General features: G+C 48.2%; 1 protein-coding gene across 1 annotated transcript in view; it reads right to left on the bottom strand.

Annotated features, from left to right (window-relative positions):
* The window catches only part of MEGF6 (multiple EGF like domains 6), a 233,632-nt gene that overhangs the window by 3,723 nt on the left and 211,661 nt on the right, over nucleotides 1-18,248 (bottom strand). The window contains exons 23-34 of the mRNA XM_032763797.2: nucleotides 17,432-17,560; nucleotides 16,263-16,391; nucleotides 14,381-14,509; nucleotides 11,922-12,050; nucleotides 10,893-11,021; nucleotides 6,813-6,941; nucleotides 5,880-6,008; nucleotides 5,098-5,229; nucleotides 3,321-3,449; nucleotides 1,605-1,733; nucleotides 1,307-1,435; nucleotides 954-1,082 (exon numbers count right to left, since the gene is read on the bottom strand). Of these exons, the coding sequence (XP_032619688.1) occupies nucleotides 954-1,082; nucleotides 1,307-1,435; nucleotides 1,605-1,733; nucleotides 3,321-3,449; nucleotides 5,098-5,229; nucleotides 5,880-6,008; nucleotides 6,813-6,941; nucleotides 10,893-11,021; nucleotides 11,922-12,050; nucleotides 14,381-14,509; nucleotides 16,263-16,391; nucleotides 17,432-17,560 (1,551 nt within the window). The remainder of the gene's footprint in view (nucleotides 1-953; nucleotides 1,083-1,306; nucleotides 1,436-1,604; nucleotides 1,734-3,320; nucleotides 3,450-5,097; nucleotides 5,230-5,879; nucleotides 6,009-6,812; nucleotides 6,942-10,892; nucleotides 11,022-11,921; nucleotides 12,051-14,380; nucleotides 14,510-16,262; nucleotides 16,392-17,431; nucleotides 17,561-18,248) is intronic.

Genomic DNA, 18,248 nt, shown 5'->3' with positions numbered 1-18,248 from the left:
CAACTAAATGCAAGATGGAACAGGTTGTTTAGCATAAGTAGCAAGCATAGGTTCTAAGGGACCATTCCAGGTAGAGTGACCCTTTAACACCTCTGCAGTCATAGGACAAAAAGGGTTTTGTTGCTGGGTTACAGATCATTGTTATAAGCCATAAATCCAGTGTCCCTGTTCAGTCCACGAGTGTGTGAAACTACCCAAAATGTGCCGATTTTTCCCTTTGATGCAGGTGTGTGGTAGCACTGCCTTTCCCACAATACTGCTAAGGAATTTGGGTTTGTATTTGTCTGATCTGAGCACGCTAACGAAACAAAATATTTCTGACATTACAGTATGGACCGTGTTGCTGCGTTTTTGTACTCTGGATTGTTTTTAAGCAGTTGCTAATGTGGGTCAGGTTGTGTGCGCACACTCCAAGCACACACAAAGGCCAGGCCAGGACAATCAAACCAACAGCTTCTTTAACTTGACTGATAACCTGCCTGTGGAGTACAGGGCTGCCACACACACACTGCAATTTCAACTGGGCTGTGCAATGTTATGACCAACACTAGCTAGACAAGTGTCACGTGTCAGGGCTCAAGTCGATCAACAGGCTGCTTTCTCCACATGCCTCCTTTTTACCCCTCCCCAGGACAGAGCAGTGGTGAGCTGGCCAGGTGAACTACCAAGAGGTCTTACAGTGTGTTGCTGCCTCTGGTTTTGGCCTCTGCCAGAGGCAGGATACTAGACTTGATGGACCTCCTGGGATCTAGCCCAAATCCCTCCCCAGCTGCGTGTGTGTATGGAAGTGATGGTGCCACTGGGCCGTTCGCTTGCTGTGATGTTCAGACTGCCCCCCTGCGAGTCAGATCCGCCCCTCTGCCTTATGTCCCCCAGTGCTCACATTAAACGTCTTTACAACGAACGCAGCCTCGGAGGGCAGAAGGAGGAGCCGTTCTGCTGCTTGAACTTACTGTGCTCGCATAAGTGCCCATAGTGCCCTCTGCGGCAGTGGCAGGCTCCCGTCACTTGGTCACAAGTCCCATTATTCCGGCATGCACAGTTCAGCTGGCAGTTGGCGCCATACTTCCCTGGTGGGCATTCTGCAGGGAACACGTTTCAGAGAGAGTAACTGGTGCACGGCTAAGACGCGAGCACGTCCCGTGCAGCAGGTGACCTGTGTCCAGGCCAGGCCACACAGGGTGCCCTGCGAGGGAGGGCACAGCTATGCATGTGGCCATTGCAAAGAGGGCATCAATTCTAATCACAAACTCAGTTTAACAGTTGCCAGGCCGGTGCCAGGACAGAGCACCTCCAGGGGGTTTACCCAGTTCGCAGAATTTCCCGGTCCGCCCAAGCCCACACAAACAAGAGCCGTCGGCCATGTGGCAGATTCCTCCATTCTGGCAGGAGCACGTCTGCTTGCAGCCTGCCCCATACTGGTTTTTCTGGCAGACTGAAAAAGACAAAGGAGGAGAGAGTGGGAACCCAAATCCCGATGTGATCAAACGGACACTACACCAATGAGGCTGGGATAGCTTGCCTATACCCAACCCTACAGCCCTTTCCAAACCCGACGGTGAAATACCCAGTCTTGGTTAAATGGCACCATGGTTAATGTTTACCGTGTTCACAGCTGGGACCAGTTCTTCCTGCTGGACAAATGCAGATGCCTGTCACATGGTGACAGGTGGCTCCTTCTCCACAGGAACACAGGTGCATGCACTCCTTGCCATAGCGACCAATGGGGCAGCCTAGGGAAGGGGAGAGGAGAGGAGTCACTTCCCTAAGAGATGGTGACATTAGCATTCTTAAAAGCAGGCTGTGGTCTGAAATGGAAGACCTTAGGTTTGGCTTGGAGGGGAACGTGTCTAGTGGTTAGAGCTCAGACAGGGAGTCAAGAACCTTGGGTTCTTTTCAAGGCTCTGCCACTAACTCTGTGATCTTAGGCCTGATTTGGTAGAGACAAAACGAGCCATCTAGATCACTTGTGCTGAAGGATGAAAGCATTTTAACAGAGGCTCCAGAGCCAAGCAATGGGATGGTGCGAGGGTGAACTGCCAGATTAATGCAGCACTTCCACACACGGCAGCCATTATAATGCAGGAAACTCCCGCCCCCCCGGGAAGAAAGCGATTCCAATTTCAATAAAAGCCAGAAATTAAATCAGTTACTTAGGAGCTGTGATAGCAGACAGCCTCTTCTGTGTGATTCAAAGGAAGAAAATGTGGTGCACACAGCCGATGGTGTGGTGTCGTACCTGGGAGAAAGGCTTCCTTCCTGACCCTGCAGATGAGCCACTCATGCCATGAATCATAGGACTGGAAGGGACCTCGAGAGGTTGTCTAGTCCGGTCCCCTGCACTCATGGCAGGACTAAGTATTATCTAGACCATCCCTGACAGGTGTCTATCTAACCAGCTCTTAAAAATCTCCAACGATGGAGACTCCACAACCTCCCTAGGGAGTTTATTCCAGTGCTTAGCCACCCTGACTGTAAGGAAGCATGAAATCATCTCTCTGCACATCATGATCATCAAACTCCTACCTGTTTCTGTAGCTCCCTCTGGTAAAATCCATTTTGGCAACAGCTTGAATTTTTGCAGCAATTCCCTTTCTTTTGCATCATCAGACCCATAACAACGCTTGGAGAAAAAACACCCATCCCCAATGAATAAGAAGAAAATTCCCTTCCCCAAGGGTCTTTTTGGCAGGGTCACTATTGCTCCTGCAAGGGTTTTGACAGAAAACATTTTGCTGGAACTTCATGACTCTGTTCTTAGAAGATGAACCAAAGCTGTCAAGATTTTTCTGCATTGAGGAAATTATTAGTAGTTTGTAAGGGGGGGGTATTCTCTTTTGTGGCACATTTACTATATGACCCCCTTCCGCTGCTAATGTCTAAAACCTTTCAAGTGTAAGAAACACCCCAAACTTATGGATTTTTGCTTTTACTGTAGCTCTGAACAGTGATTCATCGAAAACAGGAGTGACGGAGTCAGAGGAAGGAGGAATGGTCCATGCATTTCAGTAGTAATTGAGAATTCCTTCCCAGCACATCCTCTGCTAGCAGACGTCTCGAAACTAGGCAGTGGAAGATACTCAGTGTAATGTTTTGCAAAGCTGGACTTGGAAGGCAAATGTGCTGCCTGAAATCTGCCTGCAATGTTCTTAGACTGTGGCCTGAATCACAGCTGCTGCTCCCTCGGAGCATCTCATTCATGTGCACGGCGGCAAAGAAAGCTGCGCGTGGGCAGTTAATGCCAGGATTCACCCCATCGAGATTTAAAGCAGCCTGCTACTCAGTCTCAGACTTCCCCAGGCAATACCCTGCACGCTCACCGATGCCGCAGTCAGCGCCGACGTACCCGGCGGGACACTGACATGTCCCTGTGGTGGCTTCACAGCGTCCTCCATTCTTACACTTACACTGCTGCTCACAATTGAGGCCATACCAACCAGCTGAACATCCTGGGGGGAAATTTAAAAACCCCAATGCTTAGAGAAACAACAAAGCTCAGACACTGATCATGTGGCATGTGCACTGACATTCACAATGCAAGTGTCTCCTCCCCAATCTTTATTACTAAACACTAGGTCGCTGACAAGGCAAGATGATTCAAAACAGTGTGCAGCATGTTGGCAATATAAGGGGTTCGCCGATTTACTCATCAACATAAATGTCTGTAAAGACGTTAACCCTGGTTTACTTACTCATAAAACAACAATTGACATGGGTGAGTAAATGCTCTTGGCATGAACAGATGCCAGAGAGTGACACTACCCAATTCACTTCACTCAGTGAGAGGAGGTGGGAGAAGGTCATTTCCTGTCTATTTTGAGTGAGAAGCTGCTGATTTCCTGTCTAATCCGAACAAAGATCTCATGGTGCACCAGAGTAAGTGGCCCTGCTGACATAACGTGCACACCAGCATGATGAAGATTCAGGAAGCCAGGTCTGTTGTGGCCTAATGGACCGCATGATGGAGTGGACTGTTTTGATTAGATACAACCCACATATTGTGACAGATATAATGAAAGCGCAAGGCCATCCTGGGTTCCTTCATCCTCCCAGCACCTGCGGACATAAAGCACAGCACAACGCACGGGGAAGTGCTCACAGCTCCTAGGCATGGCTGCTCAAAAGCAGGCCCAATTCCCATTTTATCTTGCATTAAGCAAATCTTATAGAACTATACAAAATAATCAGCTACATCCCTGTTTTTCAAGGAGGGTCTTAATGGAAAAGCTATTAGTGCCCTGAAAATGCATTTTTAAAAAACACTGCATAGAAAACTTTGAGCAAAAATGAAATTGGGGGAGATTATTTCAAGAGGGTTGCAATAAGGTGCCCATCAATCCCCGCCCTTCCTCCAGTTGCACAGTCAAAAGCAAGAAGGTGAAAGCATCTCTCAATAGCTCTCCTTGCTCTTGGCAGAGAGAAACTGATCCAAGGAGTTTTACTCTTACAGGAAAAAAGCAGGAAAAAGTTCTCTGTTGATCATACTATGTAGCCAACTTGTCCATGGGTTAGATGGGAAATGGCAGAATATGGTACTTGTGTATATTAAATTGTTTTTGATGGCACAAAATGTAACTCACTAATTAGTAAGAGAGAGTGTGTGTATGGGTGTGGATCGATGAATGGATGTGTGAGCATGCAGGGACAGACGGAGGACCAAAGGGAACAGAAAACGCCTGCTTGGGCGGAATCATTTCCCCCGTTACCGGCAAGGTTCACAAAGACATAACCTGGGAAATGTTTTAAAAAACTCTCAAGCTGCACGAGTGAGGGAAAAGGAAAGAAGAGTGGGAACCTGGGATGACAGCTAATCCGAATGCAGGAGGTGCCATATTGGAGCGGTCCCAAGGCTCCTGGAGTTCAGTTCCTGGTCATGACTAATATCCACTGCTGCCGAGGAAGGTGGAGTCCCCTCTCCTCTGTTTAGTTAATTGTGAATGCTACAAGAAACTTCCTTCCTGACCCCACATAAGCTGTGTTCTTCAGCTTATGCCCTGAAGAACACAGTCCCTGATTGGCTAGCATCCAGCAGAGATGCTGTAGGTGAAGTCACATGAACCTTGACAACACGGAAGACAAAGTTTAGCGCAAACTCACTTAGCTGGCAATTTCTTCCATGGTAACCAGGTGCACAGATACACTCCCCAGTGACAGGGTGACAGTCTTGGTTCACTTCTGCGCACTGGCAAGCCTGAGCACAGTTCAGCCCAAAGGTCCCTGGCAGACAGGCTGTAGGAAGAAGAGATGAAAACACCACAGCATTATTGTAGGAGCTCGTCTCCCCACAAACCCCACTCCCTATTGTATGTCGTATTTAGAACTCCACTATAGAGCAGGACATATTGGTATCAAAACCCAGAGCCAAGATTTAGAATGGCCTTCAGTGCGCATGGTCTTACATCTGCCACTCAAAGCAAGGGGAAATGGGAACCAGTCTCGCTGGTGTATCCTGTTGTGAGGAGCATGGGGGTAGTTGCTAGGATGCACAAAGGAGTGGGATTGAAGAGGATAGGAAGTATTTTCAGATACTAGATGCCCTCTGCAATCATGCATCCACACATGCACGGAGAGATCTGAAATACATACACTTACAGCACTGAAGAATGTGCTCACATGCCTTTGTCTCTCCCAGACTTGCTCATATCCACAGGAGCTCTTTCTCTCTGATTTATTGCTAATCCTTTGGATGGAACATGCTGCTCTGGTTTCCCACTTGGCTGACTTTGCTCTGTTAGGATTATGTGGGCATGCTCCATCTGCCAAAGTGTGAGCTGCTATTTGGCAATGCACTGGGTTTTTTTTTTAGCAGTAACGGATTGACCCGTCTAGTTCCCTGGACTCTGCTAGTAACTGTAGAAGGCCTGTTCCCTCCTCCGTACATTGTTCACATCCATGGCCCATAAATCCTGGAGGGCAGCCACACTGGCCAGTGACATGGTTGCAAGGTGTTCCTGGGGGACAGTCACAGCGGCTGGCACAGTCCTTCCCAAATGAACCAGGCAGGCAGGCTGTAGGAAGGAAACAGGGTGGGGAAAAGAAATCAAGACAAAAGGCTTGCAAGTTCTTCCTATGCCCAGCACCAGCAGGAATTTGATCAAGTGTAATTAAAGGTTTAATGCAGTATTGCGGAAGCCTTCCTGGAAACGTGAAAGAAATGCCCCACTGAATACCAGTGTGAGCTGAAGACGTGTCGTGTCCCAGCTGGGCACCGTCTGTCCAAGGAGTTGCTAAGAAGCCGATGTCTCCATAAATGAGCAAATCTGAAAGTCTGGTTGCTTCCCCCAATCATCCCAAGGCCCCCTTTCCCTGGCACACTTCTCTTTCTAGTGCAATGAGAGATGCCAGACAGACAGGCTAAGAAAACAGTCCTCTTAACCGAATAGGTACAGCAGGACACCAGCCATACAAGCTTCCCCCAAGCTGCCTCGGTCTGGAGGCTCTGTGAGAGAGCGGAGTGGGAGTTCAGTTTTTCTGACCCGTTTAGCCCTGGGGTTCTGCTGAGATGTCTTGGTGACTATCAGTGCCAATAATGCTGCGGCTGACTGACTAATGGGGACTGTACCAGGCTCAAACTCTGACATCAGCCAGCCGGCAGCATTTGTTACAGCAACCGAGGTAAACACCTCTTTCTATAGCCCACTGCCCATCCCTTGAGCCATCGACTCCCACTTCGTCTGTTACTCTAGAGAAATCAGGCTTGTTCCCAAAACATCCAGGCTCCGTGGCTTCATCTGAGGTTGAAATGTAACCAGAACAGCCTGAGTAGCAGAGACGATACAGAGGTGATGTGATGAGAAGTGTGATTCTCTCACCTTTCTCACAGTGCTGTCCCCTCCAGCCTGTGGGGCAGTCGCAGGCGCCAGTGATGTGGTGGCATGAGACTCCATCCCCACAGGCGCACTGCTCTGCACAGCGCTCTCCGAACGTACCCTCCGGGCAAGCTGCAGCGATTCAAACGTACAGAGAGGTGGGGGTTAAAGGGGTTCTACAGAATAAATACAGGCACGGTCTGGTTTCATTACACAGGGAAATTCAAACTATGCTCTCCAGGCACAAAGAACTTCAAATGTTTATTTTATGCCCCTTTCGTTTTCTCATGTCAGGGGGTGAAGTTTTATGTTTCACTTCATGTTTGACAAGTCAGATGGGCTCTGTCAGTGCAGAGCTGGGCCTAACGAGACTGGGAAAAGGATCAAATAGACCAGACTTGTTTCTTTTCTTTGGTGGTGGCGATAGGTACCAGGCTGACAGCTCAGGAGAATGGGTCCTTCATTCGTCCCCAGAGGAGGTAGAGCATGGGCAGCAGCTGAGCAAGCTTCCCAACACTGCTTGGCTGGAGTGCCAAGACCCTGACCTGAAAGGGTCCCTGTACCGCAGCTGCTTTACAAGTGAGAGAAGAGTTTAATCTCTGTAGCCCAGTCAGTCCGTGGCCTCTTGACTGAGAACATCAACAAGGGAGCCAGTTAGTGCCAACTGTGCTGCTGCTTTACCTGTCAAAGGGGAAACTTGTTGACTAGGAATAAACTCATGACACTGGCCACTGTGCAGTCATCAGACAATAACATGTTAATCACCACTGCTCTGGGTAAGAGCGAATCAGTGAGCACTGGGGAAAAGGCTCCATCTCCCATGACCCATCATCTGAAATCGCCAGTCCCCTGGGAAATCCATTGACTCAAGTATTTCTTTGCACTCTCTGTAACAATCTTTGTTTGTTTCTAAGAGTGGGATTTTCTGATTCTTCTGTTCATAAAATGAGGTCATAAGGTCAGTTAGGCCAAATTCAGCCTTTCCCTAAACAGTTCTAACTCCCAAGGACATCAGCGGAGTTGCACACATCTACGTCAGGGCTGAACTTGGAACTTCCTGTTGGATTTGTGACATCTCCATTACCTTTGAGATAACAGACCATGAGGTCAGAAACTTTGGCAGAATGCAGGGTGGGGAAAAAGCTCTTCTCCCCGCCTCAGCACCCACTGAGCCAGGCAGAAAGTGGGGAAGAAAGAAAGTTGTGAGCCGACAAACTGCTCTTTGCATAAACATTCTCTTCTTCCTAATTTGGTGTGAAAGTCTCTCTCTTTAACAGTGCCAAATGTTTTTGGACGCATTATTCCTGGCACCATTTAGTAGGAGCTGGGGGGCAGGATAGCATCACCATCAGGGCCATTCTCCTTCTGTCATCTATGAGGAAGTGAGAGGCTGGTTCTTAAAGCATATGGAAACCAGATAAGACCGTCATTGTCTGAATTTTAGAGAAGTTAGTTGCACAAACGCACAAGCTACACAACTAACTCGCAACTAGTCAACAGGACTGAGTGCACAAATTCAGTAACTGCATGTGCAAATGACAAAATAGGTGCATTTGTCCATGCACTCACCCAATTTGCACATGCAACTGGAGTAACTGCAAGCATAGATTAGGGACATAGTTGCGCATATATTGTGTGTGCACGTTTGCACGCCTAACTTTTCTAAAAAACAAGCCCTAAAAGGAAGTCAAATAAAGGAGTCTGACTTTTGGTGGGGATGGGGTAAGCTAGCAGGGGATAGGCATTGCTGGACTTTTTAAATCTTAATGTCAATATAGACAGTGGTCTCAATGTAGTGAAATTCTGCCTACAGTGAGACAGAAAAAGTCCTGAGTAGTTTCACTGCAAATCATCGTTCTGGTTATGATGAGCCAGTGCTTCAAGCTGCCCTGTGAAAAGCAACGACTTGATTAGAGGAAGGTCATGTGCAAAGAGTTCCACATAACACAGTGACATGGACCTGCGATCTGGAAAAGTGCCTTGAGGCTGACTTGAATACCCAGCCAAAATGATGGTGCCTGCCAGTCCCCAAAGATGGTGGATGGTTAAGTGAGATGTGTGTTTCACGTTACAGTACTTGAGGCTGTACTGAGGGTATGCCAAGTCCAGTCAAACTTCTTTATAGCACAGCTCTCATTATCTGCTTTTCTCCTCAGACAGAAGAACCAGATGGCTAAGGTCCGATGCAAATAAGTGAGGGTAACAAGCAGGGACGCTATGGAACAGAGCAGACATTTGGAATCTTCCACTGAGCGTTTGCTTCTGTGGGTAATTTTCTCCTGCACTTTCTAATTGGAAGGAGAAGCAGAACTGTATGCTGGCATTGCTGTTTGCAACTTGCATCATGACACCGCATCCAGGTCTGGAAAACACTAAAATAAATTTCACTGGCACCATCAGAACTCTGCCCTGGCCCCTTATGCACATTGGCCCAAGAGGAGCTCAATACCACGTAGCAGAACACTTGATATTCTGCTTGGAGAAGGCTCAGAAGCTTCTGAAGGTTCCGTTCCAAGCAGAATCCAAAATTTCAGATACTTTTCTTCTAATCATGAGGTCAGATATGTCACAAGAGCACATCCTGCTTTCATCAGAGTCTGAAATCCCCCAGAGCTGCCTTATACAGGTCAATGGAATGTGCATGATGGGGGGGGGGGTGAAAAATCAAGCAGAAGTAGAAGGGGTTCAGAGAGGACAAAAGCTACTAGAGAGCTGGAATGACCTTCTGTGTGAAGAGAGGCCGAGAGGGAGCGGAACAATGCTACACGTCATGTAATGTCCACCCAGCTCAGCCAGAGAGTGCAGCAGTGAAAGGGGATACTTGCGAAAGGGACGCTCCGGAAGAAGATTAGGATTTCTCAGCTTTGCAAAGCCTCAAACAGCTCTTGAAACTTGCCTGACCTTCATCCCACATAAGAAATGTTCCAGCAATGTCATATTACAGGCCACAGCCTGCTTCCTGCTAATGATCCAAGGAACAAAGCAGCCACACACCCACAATACCTACAAGAGCTCAGAACCAAAGCAGTAACACAGTAAACACCTTGTAAATGTCAGGGCTTTTCCTAGACATGCTGCTGAGGGTGGGAATGGCTGCAGCAAACAACTCGTTCATGCCCAGGGCTTCAGCTGATTACCAGCCTCAGATTAATAACCCCCTTCACAGTGGGCTACACTTGCTGTGGCTGCTGGAACTTCTGGGAGGGGAGGGGCTCCCCTTTGCTGATCTTCTGGGATTTGATCCAGTCCCTAAGGCTCCCCTTTCTCAAGCCAGCCTCCCTTTCAACACTAGCCAATAGCAAAGGGATTGCCAGGGTACTTAGTAAAGTCTATAGATAAGATGAATTGGAGGGCCGCAGAAGGCAGGCCTAAGAGTTTGCTGGTGCTTAGGACAGAAGCCAGGCATTTCGGGTATGCACAATGGTGCCAGCAGTGAGTAAGCTCAGAAGCTGGAAAAGGGGGAAGAAAGGAAGGTGATCTGGAGCAGCATAAAGCTATTAAAGTTTTGGGTCAGGAGGAGGTTTTCCTATGACATTTCAGCTTCACCCTGCCTTCCACTGCCATCTGCTGCTCAGGGGCAGGCTGTGTATCTGTCTCATTCAGGGTCTGCTCCTGCAGGTTTGCCATTGACTTCGGGGGAGCAGAATGACACGTTAGGATCTCTGGGAAGGGACGTGGCCTTTTCGTGACTGTACAGCAGTGTGTACACGCAGGATAACATTGCTTTTGTTCAGACCTTGAGGGGAGAACAGAGACAGACAGAACAAGTCTGCAAAGCTAAAACCATGGCATGTTTTCTCTTGAGCTGTGCAAGCCAAACGTTGGGCCCTTTATTTACTCAATAATTCCCTGGCACCTAGAACAGATGCATCAAGCAAAGTATCTTCTACCTCCAGCAGAGAGGACTTGTGCTTTTCTCATTGTATCAAAAACAGCCTTTTAAAAAAACAAGGTAACTCGACTTCCCTGAACCTCAGAAAGGTTCCATCTGAAGGAGGGCTCAGGCCAGCCAAACCCGTTCCCTTGTCCTGGCAGGTGAGCAGGAGCTACAACTACTGGTGGGCTGCTGTGGTTTTCACTTACAGTGTTGGCACTGCTGCCCAGTCCAGCCAGCCCGGCAGATGCAGTGGCCTGTCTGACGGTCACACAGCCCCCTGTTCTGGCAGTCGCAGGCTTGCTGGCAGTCCACACCATACTGTCCTTGCGCACATTCTAGTGGAAGGCAGAGAGAGTTGACTGAAGTGGTTTTAGAAATAGCACGGGACAGAATCTTAGCCCAGAAATACAAACCCACAACTCCTCCCTGGGGACAGAAAGTAAGGATGTGTCTACATGGCACCTGGGAGCAAGCCCCCCAGCCTGAGTAGAGAGACTTGCACTAGCTTTCCTCGAGCTAGCACGCTGAAAATAGCAGTGTGGACACTGAAGCTCCGGTGGAGACATGGGCTAACTGCCTGAGTTCGAGCCTGCCCAAATCCCTGTGTCTGAGCTGGCGTGGCTGGCCCTCACTTTCACGGGACCTGCAATGTCCACACTGCTCCTTTTAGCACTCTAGTTCAAGCAGAGCTAGTGCCTGTCTGTCTGCCCAGGCTGGGAGGCACGTTCCCAGCTGCAGTATAGACAGACTCTAGAGGGAGAAGGCTAATGACCCTGCTATCACACCAGATTGTTCTACGACAGGCTACTGGAGTTCTGGCTCCGTGGCCCACTGGAGTTCCTCCCCTTGGGTGCAGTCTTGACTGAGTGTAGATGAGATGACAAAGCACATTGTGCTTCCCTCATGGGCACGTGCTGCATCAGCTCAGACACATGCTGGAACCAAACTCAAAATGTTCCGAAGCTGCATTGCTGCTTCTTGTTGCAAATTTGGTAGCCCTGTTTTCATTACATTTTAATATAAACATGGCCCCAACTCTGTTCCCTGAGGCCCCGCAATGCTCCTCGCTATCCTTCTGCAGCCAAATTACTATTTTCATGCAATCCTGGAGCACGAAATGACTGAAGTGAAATTAGGGAAAACAACTTGGGAGTGAGTCAAACGTGCAACAAACGTTTTGCGGGTTCCAATTGCCTGTAGTTAACGTGGCCAGCTACTCCACTCCTGGTGCTCACCCAGCTCACAAGCCAATCCAGTCCATCCTTCCAGGCATGTGCAGTGCCCTGTGACGGGGTCACACGTTCCGCCATTCCCACAGAGGCAGTGCTGGTGGCAGTTCACGCCATAGAAACCATATGGACATGCTTGGGGGAAAATTAGGAGAAAGACCAAAGTCAGAAAGCAGCTCTTGACACTGGGTTTAAAATGCAGAGATCAGGCCTGTTGTAATGTAGGAAGTGGAGGTGAGGAGTGGGGTTAGGAGTAGACAGAAATGGAGCCGCTACCACTAGAAATAAGTAACAAGAACACAATGCAGTAATGCCTGGGGGCTGCGCAGCTGCCCCCACAGGAGGGTTCTGCATTTTTACAGGGGACTGGGGTGGGGTGGGGAAAGGAGAGAAACAGCAGAGAGGTGAGGGAGTCACGTGCATGGAAAACCTCAGTACTGTAACCTCTCTCTTCTCTCCCATGCTTTCCCCACAGCTCCCACTTTACCCATTTGGTGGTGCCTTGACCTCCTGAGCCCTGGCCGAGGCTTCCTCCCAGGGATCAGCTCCAGCTCCCACCAACTACAGAAGCCTGGCTCCTGGCTACTCTCTCTCTGTCCCAGTGCAGTGGTTCCAATGACACCAAGTGACTCCTGCGAAGCTCGCCAGGCAGGTGGGAACCTGCATACAGGCCTGGTAAGACCTGTAGGCTGGGGAGGTGATTGTGGCATGAGGTCTGCCAGAGGGTGTGAGGTGGTGGGGGACTTCAGACCACTCAGCCCAGCCTCACCCTGCCCCAGCACCAGCCTGCTGCTCTCCCCTGCTGCCCTGGACACCTGGCCGGCTGCAACCTCATGTATTTTAAACCCATCAGAGCCTGCAGGAGTGAGAGACTCCAGGCAGGGGGGAGGCAGGGCAAGGAGCACTGGTCTACTCCGTGCCGCGCTGCCATGGACACCTCCAGGGATGGAGCCAACTGGATCCTGCTGCCAACCCAAGTGTGAGCTGCACACTCCCCTGGGTGAGTCACTTTCTGCCCTGGAAGGGTGAGGCCCTGTCATGTTACTCCTCTGGGGGGCGGGCAGCAAAACAAGGTTTGGGAACCTCAGCTCTAGTTACTGGTCCCTCCTCTGGGAATGGCCCATGGAGCCCAGAACGGTGAGTCTAGGGGAATGTATGAGAATCCTGGGTCCCACTGGGCAAGGTCTCAACAAAACGTGGCACAGCAAGTGAGTTGGAAGACTGGCGGTTTTTAGCCCATTGGAACAACGAAGGTGGTTTTGGATCACCAGCTAAACACAGCTTGGCATAAGACTGCTATAAACTTGGCTTTTCCAAAGGCCAGATGGGGGGTGGAGGGTGCCTTGCATAACACAGTAAACTTGGAAGAAAAGAGCCTGGATGCTGAACTATGCTTGGCCTGTGTTTTCCTGCAAAAGCTTAGTTGCTAGTGAAGATATTTCTCTTTTCCTTCCTGCCCCTGCTGGGAGGTCCATAACCCCGGGCTTGCCACTTCACACACTGCTGCCATAGAAACAAGCTGGGGTGTCACAAATACAGCTTTACAACATCGCTGTAGGATCCAGTGGAACGTGTTCCTGTTTCTTGGGATGTCTGTGCTTGGCATAAGGAGGCTGGTAGGATCGCTAACTTGATGACATGAAATTTAAGTAACTCAATGGTCCACCAGATGCCTTTGGAGAGTGTTTAGTGGGAATACTCTGAATTATTTTTAAAGGGAGTTGTACGAATTTAGTGCCACAGGTTGGCAGCCAGTGACTTCAGTCTTGACTTGCAGAACATCCCGCTCTTCCACGTCTGGGCAATGCTACCAAACTTCACTATCAAAGAACCATAGGATGGACACAGTCACCTTGATGGAAAAACAACTTCTCTGTCAGTTACCATAATAGTCAAGTAAAACAGCTTATATCTGCATTTTCTAAAGTTCCTTTAGTGCTTGACTCTGTTTGCTAAACCTTCAGCTGCCAGAAGCTGGGACTGAATGACAGAGGATGGATAACTCAAAATTGCCTGTTTGGTTCATTTCCTCTGAAGCGTCTGGCACTGGCCACTGTCGGAAGACAGGATACTGGGCTAGATGAACTATTAGGCTGACCCCATATGGCTGTACTTATGTTCTTATATTATATTAAGCTGCTGTAGGACCCCAGAAAAAGCACGTTAATCACATGCTTAACTGTAAGCACATGTCTAGTCCCATTGACTTGGGACCAAGTGCTTTGCTGGATCAGGGCCAGAATGCTCAGTGCTTTGCAAGACAGAGCCCTTACTGAGAGTTAGCATGTGCAGCACAAGTGGAGATGATATGAACCATGATCCAAGCTCAGCACTACGCCACCAGAGCACAGCTGTCAAACTACAACTCACACAGAGACTTGGAATTTTTTTTCCAATGGCTGATTTTCTCCACAGGACAAGGAAGACAACAGTTTGGAATAGGACATGACCACACGTTGTATTACCTTGCTGGCAAGTGGCTCCTGTCCATCCAGCCGCACAGAGACACTGTCCACTAACATGGTCACAGGTGGCACCATTAAAGCAGCTGCATGCCTGACTGCAATTCTCTCCATACCAGTCATCCTCACAAGCTGCAGGGAAACACAAGTAGGCACAACTATTAAGTAACAGGTATTAGTTACATAGACTTTTATTGCTGATTCAGAAATGCAGCTGTTTGGGAGAAGACAAAGAGGACGAACCAGCGACCTCACCAACGAAAATGTTACAAGGAGGTCAGGTTAACTGCCAGCTATGCCTGCTCAAGAAAAGAGAGAGAGAGAGAGAAAAAAAATATGTTTACATTATCATGAGAAAACAACAGTCAGATTTATATATGGCTGCAGTTCACAAATATGGATGTTATTTTTCAATGATATTTTGAAAGTAATCTATTAGGAAGCTGTTCTCACAGATGCCCCAAACCTCACTATCATCTGCAGTTATGGGCAAAGAGGCTGAGCCACTCAAAACTTTTGGAGGTAAACTGCAAAACAGAAAAAAATTGCCCCCCAAATTTCCCTGAGATAGGGAGTCTGTTTCTGATAAATGCTGCACAATTCAGATGCAGGTCAAGAGTATCTCTGAACTTCTTCAGTCTATAAAACAGGGCTAGAAATTTTGCTAGAACAGGCTTTCTCTGAGACTTTTGGGATTTCCTGATTATAGTCCTGCTAGATGCAGCACAAGAACTGCCCACATCTGGCCCAGGCTGAAATCTGGCAGTAATAGGCAGATGTAAAATGAAGAAAAGCTAACTCAGCATTTCTGAACCTTCCCATGGACATGGGTTATAGAAAAGGGTTAAGGTCCTGGGGGCCACAGAGATGAGGGCTTATTTTTCCGGAGTCAATTCACCCTCCCTGGCTGGCACAGCTGTTCTCAGCATCAAATAAAGAGCACAACTGAAATGGAGAGAGGAGATCAAAAGTGGAAAAGACCTGTGGAAACATCATGCATCAGGAGACATTGGTTTCTGAAACCCCCACCTTCCTATTACTACTACAGAGGCAGCAGTGCTCTGAGAATGAAGGATTTCATTATTGCACGACTTTAGCAGGATCTTTGATAATTTTGGCACAAGCAGTTGCATTGACTCTTCAGACCAATGTGAAGGCAACAGCAAAGCTTTGTGTGTCACAGAGGAAAGAAGCCTTTTCCTCCCCTCCCTAATGTTTGTTTCACTACCACAAGCTTCTAAAGAGCTGCTGGCACCTCATGAAAAGCTTTGAAAAATATTCACTAGAGGGACAATTTCATCCTGGACAAAATCCAGGTGGAGTAATTACCTTCAGCCAATCTAAGCTTCCATAGCAGTTTCAACAGGTTATGGGATTCCTATATGTACAGCCAGATCCTCAGCTGGTGCAAATGACAACAGGTTCACTGACATCAGTGAAGCTATGCTGATTTACACCATCTGAGATCTGGCCACCACTTGAGGTCTGTAAATTACTCGCTGTTCTTCTGGATGGAAGGGCAAAACCCACCTTTACAGCTGATCCATCTATCCCTTTTCAAGGGCTCCTGTTCTCATGTAGTATCATCCGACAGGAGTGCCACCCAGGGTTTAACTCCTCAATCAGGATCCATCAACTCCTGCTGCTTACTCCCTACCTGATGTCACACTCCCTTCTGTGTCATGAAAGCAACAGAGGTGGGAATAAGCAGCAAAAGAGAAGCAGACACCAATCTCTTTGGATCACGTGCCAAGACAGAGAAACAAGGATACTGTCTGATCGACCGCAAGCTGTCTCTGACCAAAATCACCTTCCAAGGCACCAGTAGCCTGCAAATGGGAATCCTGTACTGGAATAGATTTAATGGTATAACCTCCAAACCTACTCTGGTTACAGTTAAGGCCAATCCAGCCGGCGGGACAGATGCAGTGCCCCGTCACATGGTCACAGTGGGCTCCGTTCAGACATGTGCAGGTTTTCTGACACTCCAGGCCATAAAATCCATCGGGACAGGCTGAGAAAACAGAAAAAGCCCAGAAATGTTTGTATACACGTCAGTGTGTGCAGAGGGCTGGAAATCTCCCAAGGAGAGAGGGACACTACACAATAGCTCATTCTGCTAATAAAGTACTTTGCTAATGGATTTGTAGGAACTTCGCAAAAAAAATCATTACACCCTTGCACCATGACAGGATTCAAACTTGGAACTGCAGGGTAGTGCAATAGGAGATCCATGTCCCATAGAAGGCAAGGGCTGGTTATTCGACACACCTGTGTTAATGCCCCAGATTGTCCTATCAAACAAGTTTATTTTTCTATAGTAATGTAACTATACTAACCAATACAGTACCTGACAATTGAGCAGTGTTGACTGGTTAAAGCAAAGGACTAACTGCGGGTGAGCCATGCAAAGATGATTCACCACTTGTCTTGTTGCAAGGATCGTGTGCTAGCTCTTTGAGTAGGGGGTGAATTTCACCCTCAGATCTTGGAGAAGGCATTTATCCTCTCTGTGCCGCCATTTCCCTACTGACATACCACAAATACTGTGGGCTTGTCTACACAAACACTTACTCCACAACAAGCAGGAATGTGAATCTAGCATGCACTTGCCTGCTGTGGACTCAACCCGCGTGGGGTTGCTGTGAAATTGCTGGTGTTTCTTGCATCTGACCAGGTTGAAGATAAGATGAGAGCAGCCTTTTGTTGGCTCTTTCAATCTCAGTGGGAACCAGGAAGTGCAGAACTACCCTATTCAAATGCATGCACGCACCATGCAAACTCAGATAGCCTTCACGCTGCCAGAACATACCCACATGCATGTACAAACAGGGAGGCTCCTTGTTTACATGCACTGTCATTCACTAGTTTGTACAAACCTGCTATCTCCAGAATTAAACTTTGGGGCCAGCTTGGGACAGTGCAACATTCCCCACAGCTCTGCTGGGTGCTTCTTGCCAATAGGAGGTCCTGGATAATTCCCAGTGACATGGAGACTCCATTAGACATGACAGGTTCCTTAGCTCTCCTAAAGGAGCAAAACCAGGTACTCACCACGCTCACAGAACGTCCCACTCCAGCCAGGGCTGCAAGTGCACGCCCCACTGATATGGTCACAGATGGCTCCATTGTCACACTGACACCGGTGTCGGCAGCTTAGCCCAAACCATCCTTCTGGACACTCTAGCAAATACAAGGCAACCAACGATGACCAGACTGTCCTTCCAATCAGGGTCACTTTAAGGGTCTACATGAGGCCACTGGTTCACACCCTGCTGAGTGAGGGCAGCAGTGAATGAAAGTACTACTATCTGATGGCTGGTTGTTTGGAGTGGACTGATGGTCTCTGCTCCAGGACTTAGGGAACAGATCCATGTCACCAAAATACCAATCATAACTGGCACTCATTGGTAGTACAGTAGAACCTCAGTGTTTCAAACACCTCGGGAACAGAGGCTGTTCATAGCTCTGAACAAAACGTTATGGTGGTTCTTTCAAAAGTTCACAACTGAACACTGACTTAATATAGCTTTGAAACTTTACTAGGCAGAAGAAAAATGCTGCTTTTGACCATCTTAATTTAAATGAAACAAGCACAGAAGCAGTTTCCTTACCTTGTCAAATCTTTTTTTTTAAACTTTCTCCCCGCCCTTTTTTTTTTTTTTTTAAGCAGTTCACATTTAACAGAGGACTGTACAGTACTAGCTTTTTTCTTTTTGTCTCTGCTGCCTGATCACGTACTTCTGGTTCCAAATGAGGGATGTGGTTAACCGGTCAGTTCATAGCTCTGGTGTTCTACTGTATCGGCAAAGAGACCGGGCCTGGGAGAAGAACCAGCTCCACCCCTAACAGATGTGCCATTATGGGGGAA

This window comes from Chelonoidis abingdonii, chromosome 23 (assembly GCF_003597395.2).
Source record: "Chelonoidis abingdonii isolate Lonesome George chromosome 23, CheloAbing_2.0, whole genome shotgun sequence".
In the NCBI taxonomy this organism is placed as follows: Eukaryota; Metazoa; Chordata; order Testudines; family Testudinidae; genus Chelonoidis; species Chelonoidis abingdonii.
This window is presented reverse-complemented; position numbering and strand designations above follow the sequence as displayed.